The sequence below is a fragment of the Helicoverpa armigera genome, chromosome 17 (genome assembly GCF_030705265.1).
Source record: "Helicoverpa armigera isolate CAAS_96S chromosome 17, ASM3070526v1, whole genome shotgun sequence".
NCBI classification, from domain to species: Eukaryota; Metazoa; Arthropoda; class Insecta; order Lepidoptera; family Noctuidae; genus Helicoverpa; species Helicoverpa armigera.
In genome coordinates, this window is record NC_087136.1 from 1,952,232 (window position 1) to 1,972,407 (window position 20,176).

A 20,176-nucleotide genomic window follows, 5' to 3' on the forward strand; every position below is an offset into this window, starting at 1 on the left:
ATACTAAAAACCTTACCTTACAAAACACCTACCCAAAATATCCTAGCAACGTTCTAACAAACCTTTATAAAAGTTTTTCCATATCCCATGTGTTCCCCACAACAAATTTTACAGTACCTACAATATAGGGTGAATAATAAATGGCTAATTACAATATAGAACGAGTTTATGATCGATACCTAATGCAAATGCGTGTTGCGTGTAACGGCATTGATCGATCTTAATGGATGCTTCTGTACGAAGGGCTGCAACCCTTTGCTGTGTGGTCTAAGTGGAAGTTATTAAAGTGAAAAAATATATATAATATAATGATATTTCAAAATTCAAATTTGTCAGCACCAATATTTTCTTTAAGATCCGTACTCAGTTAAGCAATTTTTATGTTTAAGTTTCAAAGGGAAGTAAATCTATATACCTACGCATACCTAATCATCAGTCTATTTTATTTACATTGGACCATTGCTCGACTAAAGTCTAACATGGGCTATACGCCACACAACTTGGGGCAATTTTGATACTCCATCCTACAGATATTTTGACCTGTCTCAGTCTTATCGACGGAACTTGTTACAGGCTGAAATTCATAATCATTCATAAACAACAATGTATGTTTTAGTCGTTGCGTCCATTTAATTTTTCAAGTAAACCCTCTGCAAGCTTCTCATATACACCAGGCGCGTTACCGACTTTATAATATAGCTAATGGAATATAATAACGATATTACAGTTAGGTACTTGATAAGCGTTCGTATTCACACTCTAGATAAGTGATTTAAATTAAGTTTTCCACTGTTACTGAAAAAAGACTTGATTACGTTCATGATTAAAATAATAAATGACACTGTTAAGTGCTTATATAATGATGATGATGTGCCTAAGGTAGGCAGAAAAACTACATTTTCCGAAGGATAATTTTACTCCATAATTAACAAAGAAAACAACAAACAAAAACGTACAACGTATACGCTATCTTTGTCTATTCAGGTCCAATATAACGCCTAATACAGAAAGTGGACAATCGTTGGCTTTCTCACAAAAGTCTGGGTCCAATAACTCAGTGTACGTCATACCCATTTCTTCAATAAAGTCTCGTTCATGCAGCGGCGCTCTGAAATAAAAATAATTTATGAGAGCTACCTCCAGGGGACCGAGGATTTGTCTCGGATGTTTGTTGAGTGGAAGAACTGGTTAGATGCACCTGCTTTGAAGAATATTGTGTTTTTTGAGTGGATGACTATGTTGACGGTAACGGTGATTGGAGTCTTGTCTCAGATGATAATTTTAAAGTAAATAATTCTTTGAGTTGTAGGGCATAAAACACTTTGGTATTTTAGGATCTAGTGAAAGATGATGACAAAAATTTTTGTCTTAAAGGTAACCATTTTTTTTTTCTTGAAGGACGCACAATGCTGGAATATTAGTTTTTAGTGTTATAGTGTTTAGACGAGATTTCTATAATAACTACGAGTCGGATTCGAAAATATTATTCGGTGTCACTTGATCACGACATAGTCAAAATCTTCGTGATGCCCCCGATTGGAATATGTACTTTGTAAACTTGATGAAGCAGGTATGCATTACATGCAGCCAATCTGCTTTAAATTGAAGGAAATACTAGTTTTTAAATACAAAAGAGGTAACTCAATACAAGTTGTAATTTAAATAATGCTCCTCATAACGCATAATAGTAGCTAGTGTCACCAGCTGTTTCTACATACGGACTATGAATAGTTTATAGCCGATTATTCTATCGTTACTATGTAGCTAAATTGTGGAGAAACCCAGCTGCTAGTGTACTCCAATACCGTCTGTTTGAATCTTTGTTTAACTTTATTTTGTATTTTTAAAACTACGAATATGTTTAGCTAAAGGAGTAGGTATTTTCGAGATTGTTTTAATAGCAGGGTGACTGGTGACGATCTATTTTGATAAAATTAAATTAGCAACAATTCGTTCAAAAAAATTTTACATTAGAAATTAGCCAAGACGCCTCGATATCTGAAAAGACAGTGTATAGAACGTTAAAGTTAAGGCTCTGCTTAACTCGTCAGTAAAAGAATTCTAAGGTTACCGTCATGTTTTTCCTTTTCAGGTAAACATTTATTCGGGTAACTTCTATAAATTCTGTACGTAGCAGGTTTTGGCACCTCGCTACCAAAAAGGCGCTCTTATGATACATTGCCAACTACTGTTTTTATGATATATTATTTTCTTAGCTTCTTGTTTTTTTTTTTAGTTTTTCTGCATCAAAAAAGATATTGAAGATATCGATGAAAGTCCTTGGTAACAAAGTTTAATGACCTTACCACTAAACTATGGACGATCTAAACAAAACACGTCTATTTACAACTAAGTACGATATCATGACGTCAGCCTCTAATTTCCCACACACAATACCACTTACGAAATTTTAAAGGGAATTTTAACAATGAAAACAGCCTACGCGACTCACCACCGACGGGATACCACGAACTTTGCACAGCACACCAAATGTTTGACACGTCATCCATTGCTCGCGTGAAAGGAGTTTAAAGAATCGTCGTACCAACAAAGGGGGTGATGTATGTACTATATGTACTATAGGAGAATCTCAAGTAATGAGGCTTAGTGATTCTACTCCCATACTCCCTGTAGATAATATTATGACGTAATCCAGCGACGTATAAACGTCACGTATTCGGATTATAAGGCAATTAGAGGGATACGAACATTCAGCAATGATGCGGTTATCTTACACCAGTTATTATATACGAATTTGAATAATGGATGCGTATTTTAAGGTTATTGTGATCAAGAGAGTAAGTGAACGATTAGAGGGAAATACATATGTGTTTACTCAAAATGTGAGTAGGTATATGATTGTAAACACGTGTAAGAATTTGATATGATTAAGTTCAGACAATTCTACTCGGTTTATATTCCTGATTTTCATTAAAGTAAGGGATATTTGTTTTCAACAAAAATTGAATTTCTAAAAAGCAAATTAAAAATAGAGTCTGTGCCTAGTGGATCCAGCGAAGTTTCTTTTCCCCACTGACTTTTAGACCCATAAATCAAAGGGCAAATATTTTCTATACTCACGTGAACATAGCTCTGAGTATGTCATGAACCAGAGATTTTCCTTTTGGCGCCAAACTCTGTCGGGCTTCACATATCGTCCTTATTACGCATGCGCGCCCATTCATGTTGCGTCTGAAACATTAGGTATTTTTTATGAAAGTTTTCTGTTCTAGAGTTGTAGTTGTATCTACTGTAGAAAGATTTCCCGAAATAGCCTCTGCCACCGAGGTACATATACTTCCCACAACCAAGAACCGACACTTATAAAAAAAAGTCCCTTAGAAAAAACTTCTGAGCCTTCAAATACTAAAACTTGTCTAGCTATCTATTGTCTTTATTTGCCAAACTCTAAAAAACCATGACACTAAACTCCAAATAACGTAGATAGATTTTAATCATTAGCTTTAGTCAAAAGATCAGCTGGGTGATTACAGCACTCGCCATTTTAGCGGCTAAAACTGTTCAGTCCGATTTGGTCGCAATTTTTTTGTCGAATGGTCAACAAACAACTGCCGATCGCGAGCGCCTATCATAATTGCCCACCAGATCGCTAAGACCAAAGACTCCATTATACTTACTGCTGAAACATACTCTCCAAAGTCTCCCAAATCTCTTTCTTCTGACGATGATGGAGCTTCCTCCGTAGATGTGAGCTGATGATGGTATGGTCTGGCAGCATGTATACCAGCTCGGCTTCCACTACCACGTACCACCCTGATGGTGCGTGGGTCATAAACGTTTTTACTACTGATGTGGTTACCTGGAATTTGGCACCAGTACATTATTACTTTTATGTGGAGCTAATATCTGAACACAAGACATTGACTGAGTAAATTATTTTCTGGTAGAAACTGAAGATGGAATAGTAATAAGTAGTTTGAATTTATAATGCCTTTATTTTATGAAGTGGAGTGGAGTGGAAAGCTTTTTATACAATTAATAGAATTTTGTTTCTTAACAATTAAACGTCTAGTCTCCACCCACACAGTAGTATCCCTGAGCGAAATAATTCCATTGGTTGTTAAAAAAACTTCTCCACTGCGGTCAGCTTTTGGTGGAGTCTGCCTTAAGAATTAAGGTATACCTAAATTCTTTGATGTGTATAGGTATACACTTATGTTAGCGAATAATATCTGAGATTGCTGTTAGCCCTAAAGTCTAACAGGCGTAACGATAGACCTTAACATCTTTCAAAGTTCCTCACCAACTTCATCAAAATAATCAATGTATTTACCCAAATCTAAAGTGATTGGCAGTCTTGAATAAATCTACCTGCTTCAAGCAACTTGTCAAAATAACGTTAGTTGCCCAAAAACTAAGTTTTGGCGCCCAAATGAACTTTGAGTAAGTACGTGACGCTTCGTTAGTCTAAAAGATTTGTTCTGTCCGTGTTAGTGTTACTTCAGAAGTTACTTGCAGTCATTAAATCTTGAGATTGTACTGTTTTAGGGAAGTTGCAGTGAGATGTTACTGTGTTGACTTTGTATGCGAAGATATAGGAGGTATGATAGTGTATGTAAATGCCAGGGTAAGTGTTAATCTAAAGGAAAGGCAAAAAAATCCTTGAGCTGGTCTTATAAAAAATAATTTGTAAAAAAGGGATGTTAAGCAGCATTCTGTAATTATAATTTTAGTTAAAATTTCATTCGTTGTGCACGCACATTCCTTATTAATAGTACTAGTAGATATTAATAAACTATAATTATAATACGTTTACTAATTTTGACACTGGACGTCATGAGCCGCTCTATTAGAGCAACGCTAATCCCCAAACCACAAAATAAGGTGACAATCACAAATGTACACGAATTTATTTACTAGATTTTGTAGGGGAAAACCAGTTATTAGATTTTTATTGTTATTATTTTCATATTATTGTTATTATTTTCATATTTAAATGCCGATAATTCAAAGATCATGTTCCCGTCAGATAACTTTGCAATTCTAAGGTTACCTATTTGATACATGTGTACGTGTGATACGTAGTCTTTTGATTTTTAATCACTCTTGTATTGTCAATAGTAGCTAACTTCAGGAAAAAAATATCTCGACAACATCTATATGAACAAATGCACAAGGAGTCAAATATCTCCAAGATTGCAAAGGTTATTTCAATTTGGCGCGAACTGCATAATCACTTCACCTTTTGGCATTAACGAAACTTAACATTAAAATTCCAAGTGCTACGGCAATTTTAATCTACCCAAATGGAGTTATTAAAGTTGCCGCGAAGTGGCTGTAAAGTTGCAGTCTTGTCTTACAAATGGGGTCTTGCATGCATCCTTGCAATTCTTCCATGTTATGGAAGCACGTGCCTTCGTGAACACAATCTTGTATTCAGCCGTTGTAAGTATAGTATTACATTTACAAAATATCTTGGTCTAGTATACATTTTTGCATTAGACCACTCTACGACTTTATCGAATGTCATGTGGATGTTGTTCCATCGACATTTGATTAAATAGTAATGATATTTAATTACAATATCTGCAAGCAATATAATCACGAATAGGAAATGCCGACCCCAGCGTTTTTAAAATGACGTGTAAAAGTGATGTTGCTTAAGCATGTCTTAACTAACATTTAATCACTACTTAAGAATTTAAGTAGTGATTAGATAAAACCTTGCTTAGAAGGTGATTAGAGATTTTTATAAGTAAGGGGGTGAATTTCAATGAAAATGACTAGGTACTTATGCTAATTAATCATTTGAATATCACATATAAGTTATGTATACGACTGTTTTAATGCTGAAGAGGTAAAATATATATACCGTTTTATAAAATACCTGAATGATATATTACGTTTTGAGTGATACATAAGGTGAAACAGGTGCGGGATAAAATTAATGGTTGTAAATATGAATTGTTAACATGTGTACAATTGTGCACACTCGAGTGAAATTAATTAGGGCGGGCTGAATAATATTATATAAATTGCATTTTTTTATAATGTACAAAGGTTTTTTTGGGCAGATTCACATGTTATAATTTTAATGTTTATTATCGACTACAAATTGTCAAAGCAGTATGACAGAAAATACTTAGAAAATTAGCTCTCTTTTACATGAATGGCAGAAGTAGCAATTAAATTATTTTACAAATGATTTATCTCAAATTCATCTTTAATATTCATTGATAGTTAAGTTATTTATTTAGCACAAGTATACACAATGATATATATTATTATATATTATTACACACAATATATTATTATACACAATATTAAAATAGGTACTTACAGAACAAGCAGATCCTGATGGAAAAGCAAGATGGCGGCGCTTCCTCACGGAAACTAACGAAGTCCTTACATTGGGACATTGTTCTTTCACCGTAGAATTCACTGACGACTCACTTGATACATTGCCCACTAATATACATACTAGGAACAAATATTTACTTAAATCCATTGTAAATTTTAATTAATTTAAAAATGCTAAGAAGTTTTTTTTTTGTTTCAATTCTGTCGCTTAAATTATTTCTGTATTTAAGTAATTATGATTTTGACATACTATTTTACCCTGTATTTTTTTACTTGTATTTACGGTTTTTAATTGTATTTTTTTTAATGTTTGCGTGAATAAGTAAAGTAGGTACTTGGTGCGGCTTAGCAGTGACAGACGCGATCTAATAATAGTCGGTAAAAAAAGTTATGTGTATCAGAGCATGACTGGCAAGTTTTTCTTTACTTTTTCACGGATGGCACACATAGGCCGGTGGGATAAACCGGGTGATGGCATAGTGTGGGTGCTTGCCTTGTAGTCGTTATGGGAATATTAGGGCAAGTATGTTTAATTTAATCTATACAAAAAATATTAGAATGTTTGATAAAAACAATAAAACACGCTGATTAATACTATGAAAAGCTTGTTTCGGAGGCATAAAATTATAGGTGCGTATATTTTTAAGGTTTTGGCATCTTTTGACCGTGTTAATATGCTTAATTAATAATTGAATATTAATATTTCTCCTGGAATTAATTGTTAAAATTATATCTTCATTTATTTCTACACACATTCCATGTCTAATTTACTTTAGTTGGAATATTAACATGGTGTTTCTTCACAGATATCTTAAGATCTGGTGATTTCATAGATTTTCATGTAGACCCCGTATCGATTGCTTCTGATTTCTACTTCTGATTTGAGATGTTTTCTACTAGAAAGGATGTCGACATTTGTATTTTTTACATACAAAATTATATTTTCGATATTTTAACTTGATACTTATCCAAAAATGACATATCTATACATCTTTAAAATATGACTATTTACCTACCTAAACAATTAATATTGCAACAACTTTATACTTAACTGAATATGTTTATAGCCTGAATACATGAATTATTTTTTATTAAATTCCTTTTCAAATGGAAACATTTTAACTCCTTATCATCACAGCATCATAAGTAAGGAAGATTAATATGGACATCTCACATTACCCCTTTTATAACATTTTCATTCAAAAACCAACCCTAAATTCCTACACAAAAAAGCCAAAAAAAAATTGCATACAAACCTTATCTACACAAAGATATCGTAGAATGTGATTCGTGCGCGTTTCCACCGTGTTCAGTGACCCGGGATGTTGGATCAAAGAATTAGAGCCTTCGCCTACCCTCATTAGCTTAGTCACGAGTCACACCTCCTTGGCATCCAAGTAACTACACACTGCGAAATGAACCTTAACCACATAAACCTTAAGTCTATTTTTGGTGGCACATTTTTTCTCGTCAGTCATCGACCACGAAGTTCCGCGTGAATGGAATAGTATTTAAAGTTCAAGTAATAGGTAACCCTTTTAACATTGTTCGCGTAACATCATCGCTAGACATGTTGATCTGTTTATCATAATTATTTTGTACTGAGGATATTGCATGTCTGACGTGATTCACATGTATTAAGTTTTCGTTTGATTTTGAAGAGCAAATTATTTTCGACGTCATTTGCGTGTACGTCTACGTGTAGAATGGCCCTTTGACCATTGGGTGTTACACTTGTAGGCATTTCCTGAAATTAATTCCTACCAAGACAAAAATGATAATAATTTCAATCATCCGAAGGACGTACTTACACTCTGTTCTTTAATAAAAAATTGGTTCAAGACACAGTTTGAGTAATTAATTTGACATAAGGCTTTAGTCAGTTCTCATTCATTTACTTTAAAAAAACAATATCATACATCAAAAATAACTATTTTTATTCAAACCCAATACAACTTCCAGTATCGAAATAGGGCAATCGTGGATTCTTTCACAGACGTTTGGTTCCAATAACTCGTAATAAGTTTCATTAACTTCCTCTTTAAATCCTTCCTCGTGGACTGGGGCGCTTGAAACAAAACGAACAGTTTCTATTAACGGCTGGCTAACTTTAAATAAGGCTTTATGAAATAATTTTGTATGGTTATATCTGGATGGTTATAGATTCAGAGCTGGCTGTTCAGTTTGCTGATAAAATTGTGCAACAGAATTTGTATTTCAAAAATGTCTTAATATCAGTTACTAGCTGTTCCAAGCGGTTTCACCCGCGTCCCGGGAAAACTTATTCCTGTACCCGGAAAAAACATTGCCCATGTTCAGAGAATGTAAACTACAATCCAGATTTATAATACATAAGTATAGGTATGCGGACTATTCTTGCAAAATTGTATATTGACATTACGGCACAATGAACCAGTTTCTTCTAGAAAAACTCCCCATATAAAATCGAACACTAGTCACCTTTGGAGACCAAGGCAGATAAACATTTTTCTGCCATACAAAAGGCAAAGACACTTACGTAAACACAGCCCTCAAAATGTCATGCACCAAGGACTTCCCCGGTGGAGCCAAGTGTGTTCTCGCTTCACATATGCTCCGATAAATACAGGAGCGACCGTCCAAGTTGTAACTGAAAACAAAATGATTTACTGAACACTTGTTACTGTAAACTTTGTCTTCTAGGATTTTATCGCAAATAAGCTTTATGGTCTAGTAATGCTTCCGTTTTGTTGGAGAAAATACAAGATATATGAAAAATACAAGATATATGAAAAATACAGCAAAATATTACATCTCACTTTCTGTTACAGTTTATTAAACCTGAAATGTAGGGACATCCATTTTTTTTTAAATGCAATGAAATTATAGCTGACCACGCATCACCTCAATCTTTAAAAACTGTAAATATCATTTATTGGGTCCACATATTACATATTAAGTGACCTTCCAATTATAGGTGACCAAGACCATATCATACGCTTATTTGCTAGGTAAGACATACATTTACACTAACATACATTTTATTGCAAAAACATCACAAACAATAATCCAACAGTACACTGTCACCCTGTATGAATGAACAACAAAACGTCCAAAGAATTTGCTCTACCATGTCCGTCGGTAACACCGCTTTGTTCTGTCAGTTCTGAGGAGAAATTACTTGATGAGGCCTACTCATCACGTAATACCTCCTTATGACCGACGAGCGAAGGATCAAACAAATACCTACTCATACACACATACATTGCCCTGTTACCAGTTTTACATGACCGTAAAATCTTCGTTCACAGTAAATGTGGTATCTCTTTCGTATAGTTGTTGTAATTTTTTAACCTTGACCTATCTAATTTTGATTTATTACGATTTTTGAGTAACGAGCACTTAATCTAAGAAAAGCATGTGTGAAAGTAGTTCTCTCGGAACATGGGTAAAACCTCGTGGAAGAATTAGTAAACTACTCGTGTACCTATTCGTACCTTCGAGTCTCATTAAAAATACGCAAAAGAGTAAATAACAAACATTCACACATCGAAAATTTCACATTTATTTATTTATCTAAGTGTGAAAATGCGAGCAGATTCACAACTTATCAGCTTCTATTAAATTATATTATTTACCTCTGCAAAGCATGTTGCAACTTCTCCCAAAGTTCTCTCTTCTGTCGATGATGCAACTTTCTTCTGAATAGCAAGTTGATCATCTCTGGACTCGGCAATGGGTAGATGACATCGATCTCGACAGCCACATTCCAACCTGAAGGGGCGTGAACCATCACGGTTTTCAGTACCGACATGGTTAACTGAAAATTGGGAACGTGTCATTGAAATGTGGATTTTATGTGTATGGTTATAGGGTGTGAATTTGAATGAGATGCTAGTGCTACTTATACTCGTTTAGCATGCGTGAGGAGCTAGGTTATTAAGTAAACGTATCGTTAATGAAGTTGATTTGATTGAAAATATTTGTAAGTATTGCACATTTTTCGACTTCGAACTCAATACTTTATCTTAGTAACAACGGCCCATTTTACGGAAATGATGGTTTTCAAAAACATACTATTGTCACACAGCAAAAAATATCAATATTTATCATAAAAATAAAGTCCCATTTATTTCGAAGCACAAACAAACGTTTTATTCATGCATTATTAAGGCTACAATCCAGGTAGTCTCCATCACAGCATTAAAGTTTAAATTCTTTAGTCATTATACATTATAACGCAAACCAAGGAAGTCGTTTTCCATAAAAACTTCCGAGTCCGTGCATTTTATATGGTAAAGTTATTTAAAGTTGGACTTCGCGTTAATTCTGCTTAAATGAAGTAAACTTAAAATCACGACGGTTTTCATTTTGTACTTATATTACTGTAGATTGAAACAATTGTTTATTTTCTGTACATACTGACTACACTAATGAAGGCTTAAAGGATTTTTATATCAAACTAATAGATATGCATTAGAAGCAATAACTAAGGGTACGTTGCCAACCGTAGGACGTGCATTCATAATTAGAAACAAAAGCACATCGACATTCAAAAATCTTTTTTGAAATAAAAAATGTTAGCGTACTTACCACCATAGCGGTTCCTTCAGGAAACGTCAAATGCCTTCTCTTTCTCAATCCACTGACCGGAGTCTTCACATTATCACACCTATCGTTCCCAAACACAACATACGTACACAACAATAATAAAATTATTACAAGAAACTGTAACACATTCATATTCCCTCCTTGGGATGTTCGGAGGCGGTTTAAACAATGTCAAAGGTACACATTCGTTCGCCCAACGATGTGACGTCAATGTTTCTAAGATGGCGTCTTGTGGATTGTTCTATTTTCAAATTTTGTTAAGGGCTTTACAAACGTTCAATTGTTTTTTTTTACGTGAGATATTTTTTTATTAATATTTTTATTTTTTTAAGTTATTTCACATTTCATATTAGCAATACCTACGTGGTGTATTCAGAACATAATATAAATTAAAACAAAGGGTTTTTTAAAACGTTACGATCACTCACTAATAGCACACTATTGTAAATTCTCACATATTCAGTGGTTGCATTATGTCCGACTGATAGCAAAGTAAATATTGTTAGCCTTAAAAGATTGGGTCACCTGACTGTTTAGGTCAATGACCTTGGCAAGATTTTTCCTTATATCTTTATGTTCTGAGACAAACGCACGTGATAAGATGTTTGTTTTATTTGTTTCCAATAATGTAATTATCTACTTGAAGAATTGTAAAAAATATTGAATCAGCTGTCTACGAAAGAAAATAATTCGATTAAAGTCTGCGTATTAAAGAAAATTATTCAACCTTTCTCAATAAATGCACTATCTAACAGTGCATAATTTTCTGAACTTCAAATCTGAAATTAGCGCGTTCCAACAAACAAATTTTTCAGCTCTATAATATTGGTAAGAGATACCTTAATACTTTATATACTCATACTTAGGTATAGATTTCTAGGTCCTTCAAAATATTCAAGAATTAAATATATTAAATACATCCATTCCACACTATTCTAACGCCCAAACGGAATGCTCTGAGTGACTTCGAGTTCAATGTTTGAGCAAGTAATGAGTACGTCTGCACTTTTGAATGTCATACAGTCGTCCCAAATTCACACTTATGCATAGTTATTAAGATTCAAAATGGGTTAATCGTGGTCTTACATGTATCTGAACTTTGAATTTTTTAGGGATCAACTTGTTTGTTGTTGTTGTGCACTTGATTTGATATGAGTTTGCGGATGGTAAGCCTGGTGTTCTGTCATAGGTACAGGACTAACCTACTTCAGACACCAGTCTCATGACATGTCTCAACAAATTCATGTAGGTATATTGATGATGAGAAATAAATAAAATTGATTGATTGAGTGTTAAGAATCTGGGTCTGTCGTCAATCAGTTATTCTCACTAATATTTTAAATACAAAAATAATTTATATAGATTGCGCATGCACACCAAAACTCCTGATCCTACAAATAGTCCTAAACCGATAAATTAAAATATCATTGCGTACTGCTCACTTGGGCAGCTAGTAACTGCCACAAACAATTTTAACGTACCGCAAAAACTATCAACACTCACCACAAATTCAATCAAACCAAACAAATAAAACATAAACCCATTAATTTTATTACAAATAAAAACAAAAAATAAACAATAAAAATGACGCTACACTGTTCCAACGTGTCCACATTTCGGGTACCGTTCAGAACAGTTCCCATCGTCCCCTCGGGCGTCGTCGTATTGCTTATGAAGTTCAGACGCCGTCCCGGGGCCTGCTGGTAATCTGAAATTATGTACCAAGTTTAGGAATACAAGGAAACGTCGCATGTATTGTCTGCCAGCTATTAGGGTACGAAGTTTGTGCAGACACTGCGTCAGACTGTTGCTTGTTCAAGTTTGTATCGTGAGCTTCAGTTCGGTTGTTGTATGAGGATTGTGCTATAATTTATGGAAGACAAATGATTTATCCCTTCTTACTATTTCCAAATTGGAATGTAATGTTTTTGGCCATAAACGCTAAGATATCATCATCCTCCCAGCTCTTTTCAAAGCCCTTTTATTTGGGGTCAGAACAGACTGTCGTATTCTTCTATACTCTTCTATCTGACGGCATCTCACAAGTAACATATTTTCTTTCATGTAACCCAGACACTGGCCACTGGCAGAATAGTTTAATTAAGTAATTAAGTCCTTACGTAAACACAGCCCGTAGAATTTCTCCCACAAACGACTTCTGTTTGGTTTGCTCTTTGGCGGTCAAGCATAGCATTTTCAGGATGCACTCTTTACCATTCCAACCCAGCCTGTTGAAATGAGGAAACATTAAACAAGTATACATATACTTAGGCTTAGCCCTGGTCACAAGTCATGTATTTTTTCATTTATCTGACTTATAAGAAGCAGCCCAACGTAGCAACAATTATGTTTAAAAATAAGAAGAAAAATCAAACTTGATATTATTCCAAAGTATATAAACCAAGAAGATAAGTAGTTTCGAATATTAAGAAGTTTCCTAGCAGAAGATAAGTAGTTTCGAATATTAAGAAGTTTCCTAGCAAATAAATCCGATTTTATATTTATGAATGCTACTTACGTTTGCAAAAACTTTTCCATTTTTACATAAAGTTTCTGTCTCTCTGTCCTATGAAGCTGAAGTCGTGTTGTATCTAAATCTTTGAAAAGGATTTTATTTTTCTGCGAGTTATGCATTTCTTTTTTATTTACCTTTTGAAAGTTATTGTTATTTATTTGTGCTGTCTTGACGCTTCTTTTGGCGAACGCTGGATTGATCAAGATTTTTCTGGAATAAAAATTCGTTGATTTTAATCAGTTACCTATCTCAAAAAATATTTTCAGCGATTTTAATATGAGTCTTCTAAATGAACTTGTTGGATCATTATTGTTCGTTTTTTTATCTAGAATCTGTTTAAAGAGGACCCACACAAAAACATAAGATTTTAAATATACCTTTTATACTCAATTTTATCAACGACCTTTCCATCTTCATCAACGTAGTACAAAATATCGCTCCGTCTCTTTCCTTCGGGGACCCTATAACTATTTTTGATTATATCAAAGGCACCAGGATCGGTTGGCAGTTCCCAGGCTAAGGCAGCAGTAGTGCCAAACCATACTATGTTACCAATTTGAAGATAACCGTGGTTTTGGGTGCAGAAAACTAAAAAAAGGGAAAGTAATTAAAATTTAAAATAGGAATGTTTAATATTATGGATGCCTTTAGAATGAGGGTTTTCGATACTTTTTCTGCCGCCAGGCGGCGCTTCGTATGCGTCAGGTCCAAACAGCTGTCAAATAGTATGGAATTGTAGGGTCCGAACTTATTGTTTATTGAAATTCTGTTATATTGGAAGTGTTATTGATTTTATTATGGACTACGGTCAGAATAAGGTGGAAACCTTATTCTGACCGTAGTTCGTAGACCGTAGTTCGGAAGAACTAAAAATTGAGCTAAGAGAGAGGGTGCAAAAGTCACTGGTACTAAGGAAAAGCTCGTTGAAAAATTTGTTAACACAATATGATTTAGTTTTTTTTATTTACTCAACCTCAATAGTAAAACAATAATGCAGTGCTTTAATTATAAAATAAAAAAAACACTAAAATCGTTCACTATTCATAGTAAAGATAAGCACTTTGACAGTTACCTGGACCCAACCTGGACCTGACGACTCGGTGCTGCCACCTCGTGGACGCCATTTTAGAAAACCCTCATTGAGTATTAGCCACTAGATGTAAGTACAAAAAATCAAGAGTTTCTTTGCCTTAGCCCTCTTCAAGACTGCCGCCTTTTAGTATAGGTATACTTAATTTGATCGGCCTCATAAAACAGTGTGGAAATGAATGGTAGTTAGCACTTTCAGTTGTCAATCCGGTATCAGAGCGATTAAAAAGTTTGATAGGATTCACGAATACTTTCAAGACAAACAGTCAGAGAACACTGCAGGCTGTTGGACCGATGTCCAACAGTCTGCAGTATTTGGGTGCTCTGGCCTATAAGTATTACCAACTAAATAACTTACCTATTTGAAATGAGCTGCCATCAGGAAAAATCAAAAACCTTTTCTTCCTTGACAAAACTTTGGGTGCAGCTTCGTCAACCTCAGTATCGAACTGCCTAGTTGCTCTTGTTATATTCTCATTTGACGTTGCTTTTTCAATAAATATGATCATTGTTATCATGATTGCATACATTAATACATTCATTTTCCTGTAATACATCAATTTTATTTTATACTTATGGCAGTTTGAGAAATATTTGAAGATCAGTCAGACAAGGTTCATTGTAGTTATCGTCATCACAGCCTACTCATACGCATAATCATGAATTTCATTTTTTTTTTAGCCCCTTTATGAGTCTTTCTCACAATAACTTTTCATATTCATTTTATTAATCATACAAAATCTTCACTCATTTCTGGCTCATTATGAATATAGTTTCTAATTACACTATTCTCTAGTAAATCCAATTAGCTTAATATACTTACAGTGAGCTCACAAAGAATGTTACCCCTTTCGAATTCTAAGAAACAACTGGCTTGCACTGAAACAATGGACGCACGTATTTAGTGTTATTTACATAAAATTACAAGCTTTGTGTAAATAACCACAAATTGTTTTTGAGAAACATGCTAACGAATGTAACCCTTATTTAAAATGTCTCCTTGTCTGTTTGTATGGATTTCAATATACATATTGTAAAAAACTGAAATGATCAGCGATGAAAAATACATGATTTGAAACTATTTTATGTTCATCATCATTATCATTCTGCCCTTGACTCCTACTTTAGTGTTGGTATCGCTCAGCATGTCTTCTTCTTCCATTCTTCTTTGTCTAACGTCATGAAACCGTCTTTCTAGCAATATAGTCTTTCACACAATCCATCCATCGTTTCTTTTAGCGCTATTTTATGACAAACACACGATGAAAAAGCCTACCTACCAAGAAAAAATCTAAACAACGTGTTTCTTTTGGAAATGAGCTGAGATTTACAAGCGGAAAATGGAAAAGATAATAAAAATTGTTCTTGCTACAGAGAAAAGAATTTCAAGTAAAAAAAGGTAAATTCTAAGTTAGACGAGTACTCAAACAGCCTTTGCCTTTGCTCTTCATAATAGGTTAAAAAACCGTTTATTTTTCTCTTTTGAACGGGCACTTTGGTACGGTTTAACAAGACTAGACAGTGCGAAATTATTATCCCATTTGCTAAATCTAGCCAGGAAGCGACCTAGTTTTCACGCTATATAAGCAATATCCTAGTATAGGTTGACGATTTTATTATTGAAGAATGGACTGGTACCTAAATGATAATTTTTAATTCATAGACAATCAAGCGAGCAAGACGAATGTCTAGTCTTGAACATAAACAATTTTATGATACCACTATTTCTCCTTTAAAATTGTTGCGGCAGCGATTGGAATATTTTGGATAAATATTTTTTATGTCGAAGGAACAGTAAACATTTTTACCAAACATTATAATGAAACTCCCCATCGTTAGAATAAAAAGGATTCAAAGAAGTTAAATCTCTTCAGAAAAATACATCAAATTCAAAACACCGAGCAATAACTATTGAAATTGATTCCACTTCGCTGTAAATATTACTGATTCAGACTTCCAAGCACTGCGTTAACTATATTTATTAATTAAGCTTAAAATTATGACTGCAATAATTTTGTCTCTGATTGCTAAAATTAATAGGTTTGTCAAGGGAGTGTTCAATAAAATGTTGATTTAAAATTATAGTTTATTTAAGTGTCATTATTAATTTAATATTCGTTTATTTTAATTACTCATTCGTTATAGTATAATTAAACTTAAGCTTAATTAGTCAATTCTCCCACAATGATGGTATTGAGATGGTTCGAAAGAGTCCCTGGTACATGAAGGGCACCAAAAAGAACAAAGGTGGGTTTCTGTCAGAAAAACCGTCAGTTTCAGTGAGAGGTCAATTGAAGATGTCACAAAAGGAGGTAACTACATAACGAAAGCCCGATTAGACGATACTTCACTACCTTTTCATTTATGAGAAATAGCTTACTTAGTTTACAAAATTTCAAATCATATTCGCCATGTACAAAAACTGAATATAAGTACTATTTGCATTGATTCCACATCTACCAACATTATCATTGACCGCACTAAACAGGCTTTCACCCGCAAACAGAATATATGAACAGCGCAATCTAATGCACTGATTTTATCATACTAATATGAATTAGCCTATTTATAGCTGTATGGGCTGATAGGTAGCTCCCAGTGGTTTTTTATAAGCACTGATACGTACCTACTAATACCTATGATTTCTCAAGGCATTTGGCGATTATAGAGGTATACTGAGATGTTCTAGATTGCCCCTCACGGGAATCACGCGTGTATTCAACAATATTTAAAAAGCATATATTTAACCTCCCAAAGCTTTCTAACTCAAAAAAAAAAATAGGTGCCACGCTAGTCTCCATATGGTTACCTAGAATGCCTGTCAATAACGGCATAGCAACTACGTCGTTTTGTGAAAAGTTTGCATTTAGCAACAGTGGTGAAATTAAAAAATATGTTCAAATAATGTCTTTTTACTGAAAAACTTTTGAAAAAAGAGTGTAAAATATTTAACAATACTTTATTAACTCTCAATCATAATAATATCGATTCATGCATGTCTTCACAGCCGGGATATCGTTTAACACAGTCATCAGTTTCTACATGTGCATTATCATACTCCTTGTGGTCATCGTAGTGAAACTCCCTGCCTTTAGGTAACCTGCAATGGAAAAAAAATGTTGTACCTATATGAAAGTATGAGATTGCAGTAGAGGGGTATTAACAGATGATGAGATGGTATTTTGTTATATCATAAATTGACCCCTAACTTAGGTACATAATTATTATATACTGCGGATTACGACAACTGATCCATCCATCGTTTTTCGATGAGAGATTAAAATGCGATAGCATTTACATGAAGCTAATGTCAAAATTCAATCTCCCATCGGAAAACAATGACTAGATAAGTAATTGTAATCCGCAGTTAATAATGCAAAAATATTTGCAATGTCAGTTTAAGGATATTCTTTATTCTATTAATGTATTCAATAAATTAATGAATCTTATAGTGACATACATATATAATTACAAATAAAAGTACCAATTTTGTGTCTTCACTGCAATATGTCAACAAGACAACAATCCCCAAAACCGCTATAGAACACAACAATACACACACACAGAGACAGCATCAAAATCGATACTCACGTGAACACAGCACGAAGGAATTCCTGCAAGAATGTCCCCTGCTTCGAAGCCCGCTGTGCCGACTCACATAGTTTGTAAAGAACGCACTGACGCCCGTCTCGGCCCATCCTGCACAGATTGCGTTAACCAGCTCAGAAATGCTTTATTGTGGTGTAGGGATATACTTGCCGCCATGTTGGCGAACTTTAAATGTATTGAGAATAATATGGTTTGGAGTAGTACTGCCATGTAGCTTATGAAATCTTTGAATTAATGAATGATGGTGTTAAGAGAATACAGTTGGTTGAACAAGAGAGAAAACAAGTAGAAAGTGAAATAGTAGCAGGCTGTTGTGGGGGATATCTTTTGTAAATCTTGACGTTCAAAAAGAGCTGTTTTGCAGCCAGGTTTGAATAAATGATTTTGAGTTCGAGAGTGTGAAACCATCAAATATCGTTAAAAATAACTCAATAATATCCTATCATGTTTTCTTTCTAGTGCTAAACTATTTTATATCAATTATTAAACAAAGTAGCTTACTGATTATGTACATCTGCTTTTGTCTTCTCATACTCTAGTTAATTTAATTGGCTGGGGCACTGCCGTGCCCTCAGATACTTACGTAGATAGTAACTTCTCAATCTTCTGATAAAGCTCCACTCGTTTACTTCTGTGAAACTCCAAGCTGCCCTTGTCTAAGTGATGTGCCTTCAACTGTTCTTTCTTCAAATGTTTTTCATGCATTTTTCTTCGATCTATTTTGGGTTTCGATTTCTTCTTATTGTCTTTCAAACTTCTTTTTGCAATAACTGGACTCACTTTTAGTCTCCTGAAATAAGAATGTGTGGTTAAATACATATATCTACATTGCTCACTTTTAAGTTTTTAGCAGTGTCATCCAATATATGATTTCAGTCAACCCGTTCTTGAGACAAGACAAAAAAGGGACCTTATACGCCAATAATCAAAAAAAAAATATCACAAAAAAAAATCACATACCTTTCATACGGAACTTTAGCAATGAGCCTTCCTTTTTCGTCCAAATAATTGATAGTTTTCACCACATCACTTCGACGGAGTGGTCTTTCGTATTCCTTCAACGCATAGAATATGTTCGGATCTGTCGGTAGTAACCACGCAAGACCAGCAGAGTCACCGAATAGGAAAATATCTCCTATAGGGATCAATACTGGTGTTTGTATGAGGAACACTGGAAATATAGATAACATTGTGTAATCTATGTATGAGGTGATAAAAGATTTAAAGAGGCGGGGCTACATTAATATTCGAGCTGACACGACCAGAAATTTGGTGCATGCCAACCTGACTGATGCTGGATAAAATACTTTAATTCCTCAAACCTTAAATAAATAAAAAATGTTCACATACCCAATTGCAGGGAGCTTCCATCTGGAAAAATTATGAATCTCTTTCTTCGAGACAAAACTTTTGATTCTGCATATTCCTCATGGAATTCCTTCGACGTATTATTAAAATCGAACTTAATATTTTCGCTAATTACTGAACCCAGAACAACAAACGTAACGACCAATGAAGAAATATTGATCATATTATTATTTGGAAAGGTTACGACTAGTAATTTAAAAAGATTTTAAAATATGGAAACGCACGCTGTCTTACAGATTCGGTTTGTAACTGACCACTCCAAGATAAAAGTACTAGATAATACGTATTGTCTTAAAATAGATTTGGGTCTCATCTAACCATGGAAAGGTTCGAATCACACTATGCAAATTGATTTACTGTTATCTTAGGCGACAATTCCGAGTGTTAAAAATGTGGCTTAGCTTAAAAACAAGATAGCAAATTAGAGTTTATTAGAATGTCTGGTTCAGCAGAAGTATAAGATCTCTATTTTCCTGCTTGGCGGCTCAGATACATCTATGTCACTAATAAAGTAGGTAGGTATACCTCACATGTAGGTAAGCTGCCTCTGATCAATCTTCATCTTTTAAGAATGTGATATAAGTCCTTATTTAATTCATATTTGTGAATTCTTCTGTAATAACGGCAGCGTCAAAATGTTGATTAGCAATCGTCTTTGTCGTCATCTTAATACATGTTTGTTAA

General features: G+C 34.2%; 3 protein-coding genes across 3 annotated transcripts; all 3 read right to left on the bottom strand.

Annotated features, from left to right (window-relative positions):
* Positions 1–904: 904 nt before the first annotated feature.
* LOC126055705 (uncharacterized) lies at positions 905–6,645 on the bottom strand. The gene is made up of 4 exons (XM_064038999.1): positions 6,302–6,645; positions 3,639–3,820; positions 3,082–3,192; positions 905–1,108 (listed from the first exon to the last, which is right to left on the bottom strand). The coding sequence occupies exons 1-4, from the start codon at positions 6,467–6,469 to the stop codon at positions 967–969; spliced, it is 603 nt and encodes a 200-aa protein (XP_063895069.1). The 5' UTR covers positions 6,470–6,645; the 3' UTR covers positions 905–966.
* A 1,567-nt stretch (positions 6,646–8,212) lies between these two features.
* On the bottom strand, positions 8,213–11,262 carry LOC110370339 (uncharacterized). The gene is made up of 4 exons (XM_064038874.1): positions 10,894–11,262; positions 9,939–10,120; positions 8,840–8,950; positions 8,213–8,389 (listed from the first exon to the last, which is right to left on the bottom strand). The coding sequence occupies exons 1-4, from the start codon at positions 11,041–11,043 to the stop codon at positions 8,242–8,244; spliced, it is 591 nt and encodes a 196-aa protein (XP_063894944.1). The 5' UTR covers positions 11,044–11,262; the 3' UTR covers positions 8,213–8,241.
* Positions 11,263–17,488: 6,226 nt separating this feature from the next.
* LOC126055746 (uncharacterized) lies at positions 17,489–19,930 on the bottom strand. Its single transcript, XM_064038959.1, has 5 exons — positions 19,475–19,930; positions 19,085–19,295; positions 18,708–18,914; positions 18,107–18,214; positions 17,489–17,615 (listed from the first exon to the last, which is right to left on the bottom strand). The coding sequence occupies exons 1-5, from the start codon at positions 19,653–19,655 to the stop codon at positions 17,489–17,491; spliced, it is 834 nt and encodes a 277-aa protein (XP_063895029.1). The 5' UTR covers positions 19,656–19,930.
* Between the last annotated feature and the right edge of the window lie 246 nt (positions 19,931–20,176).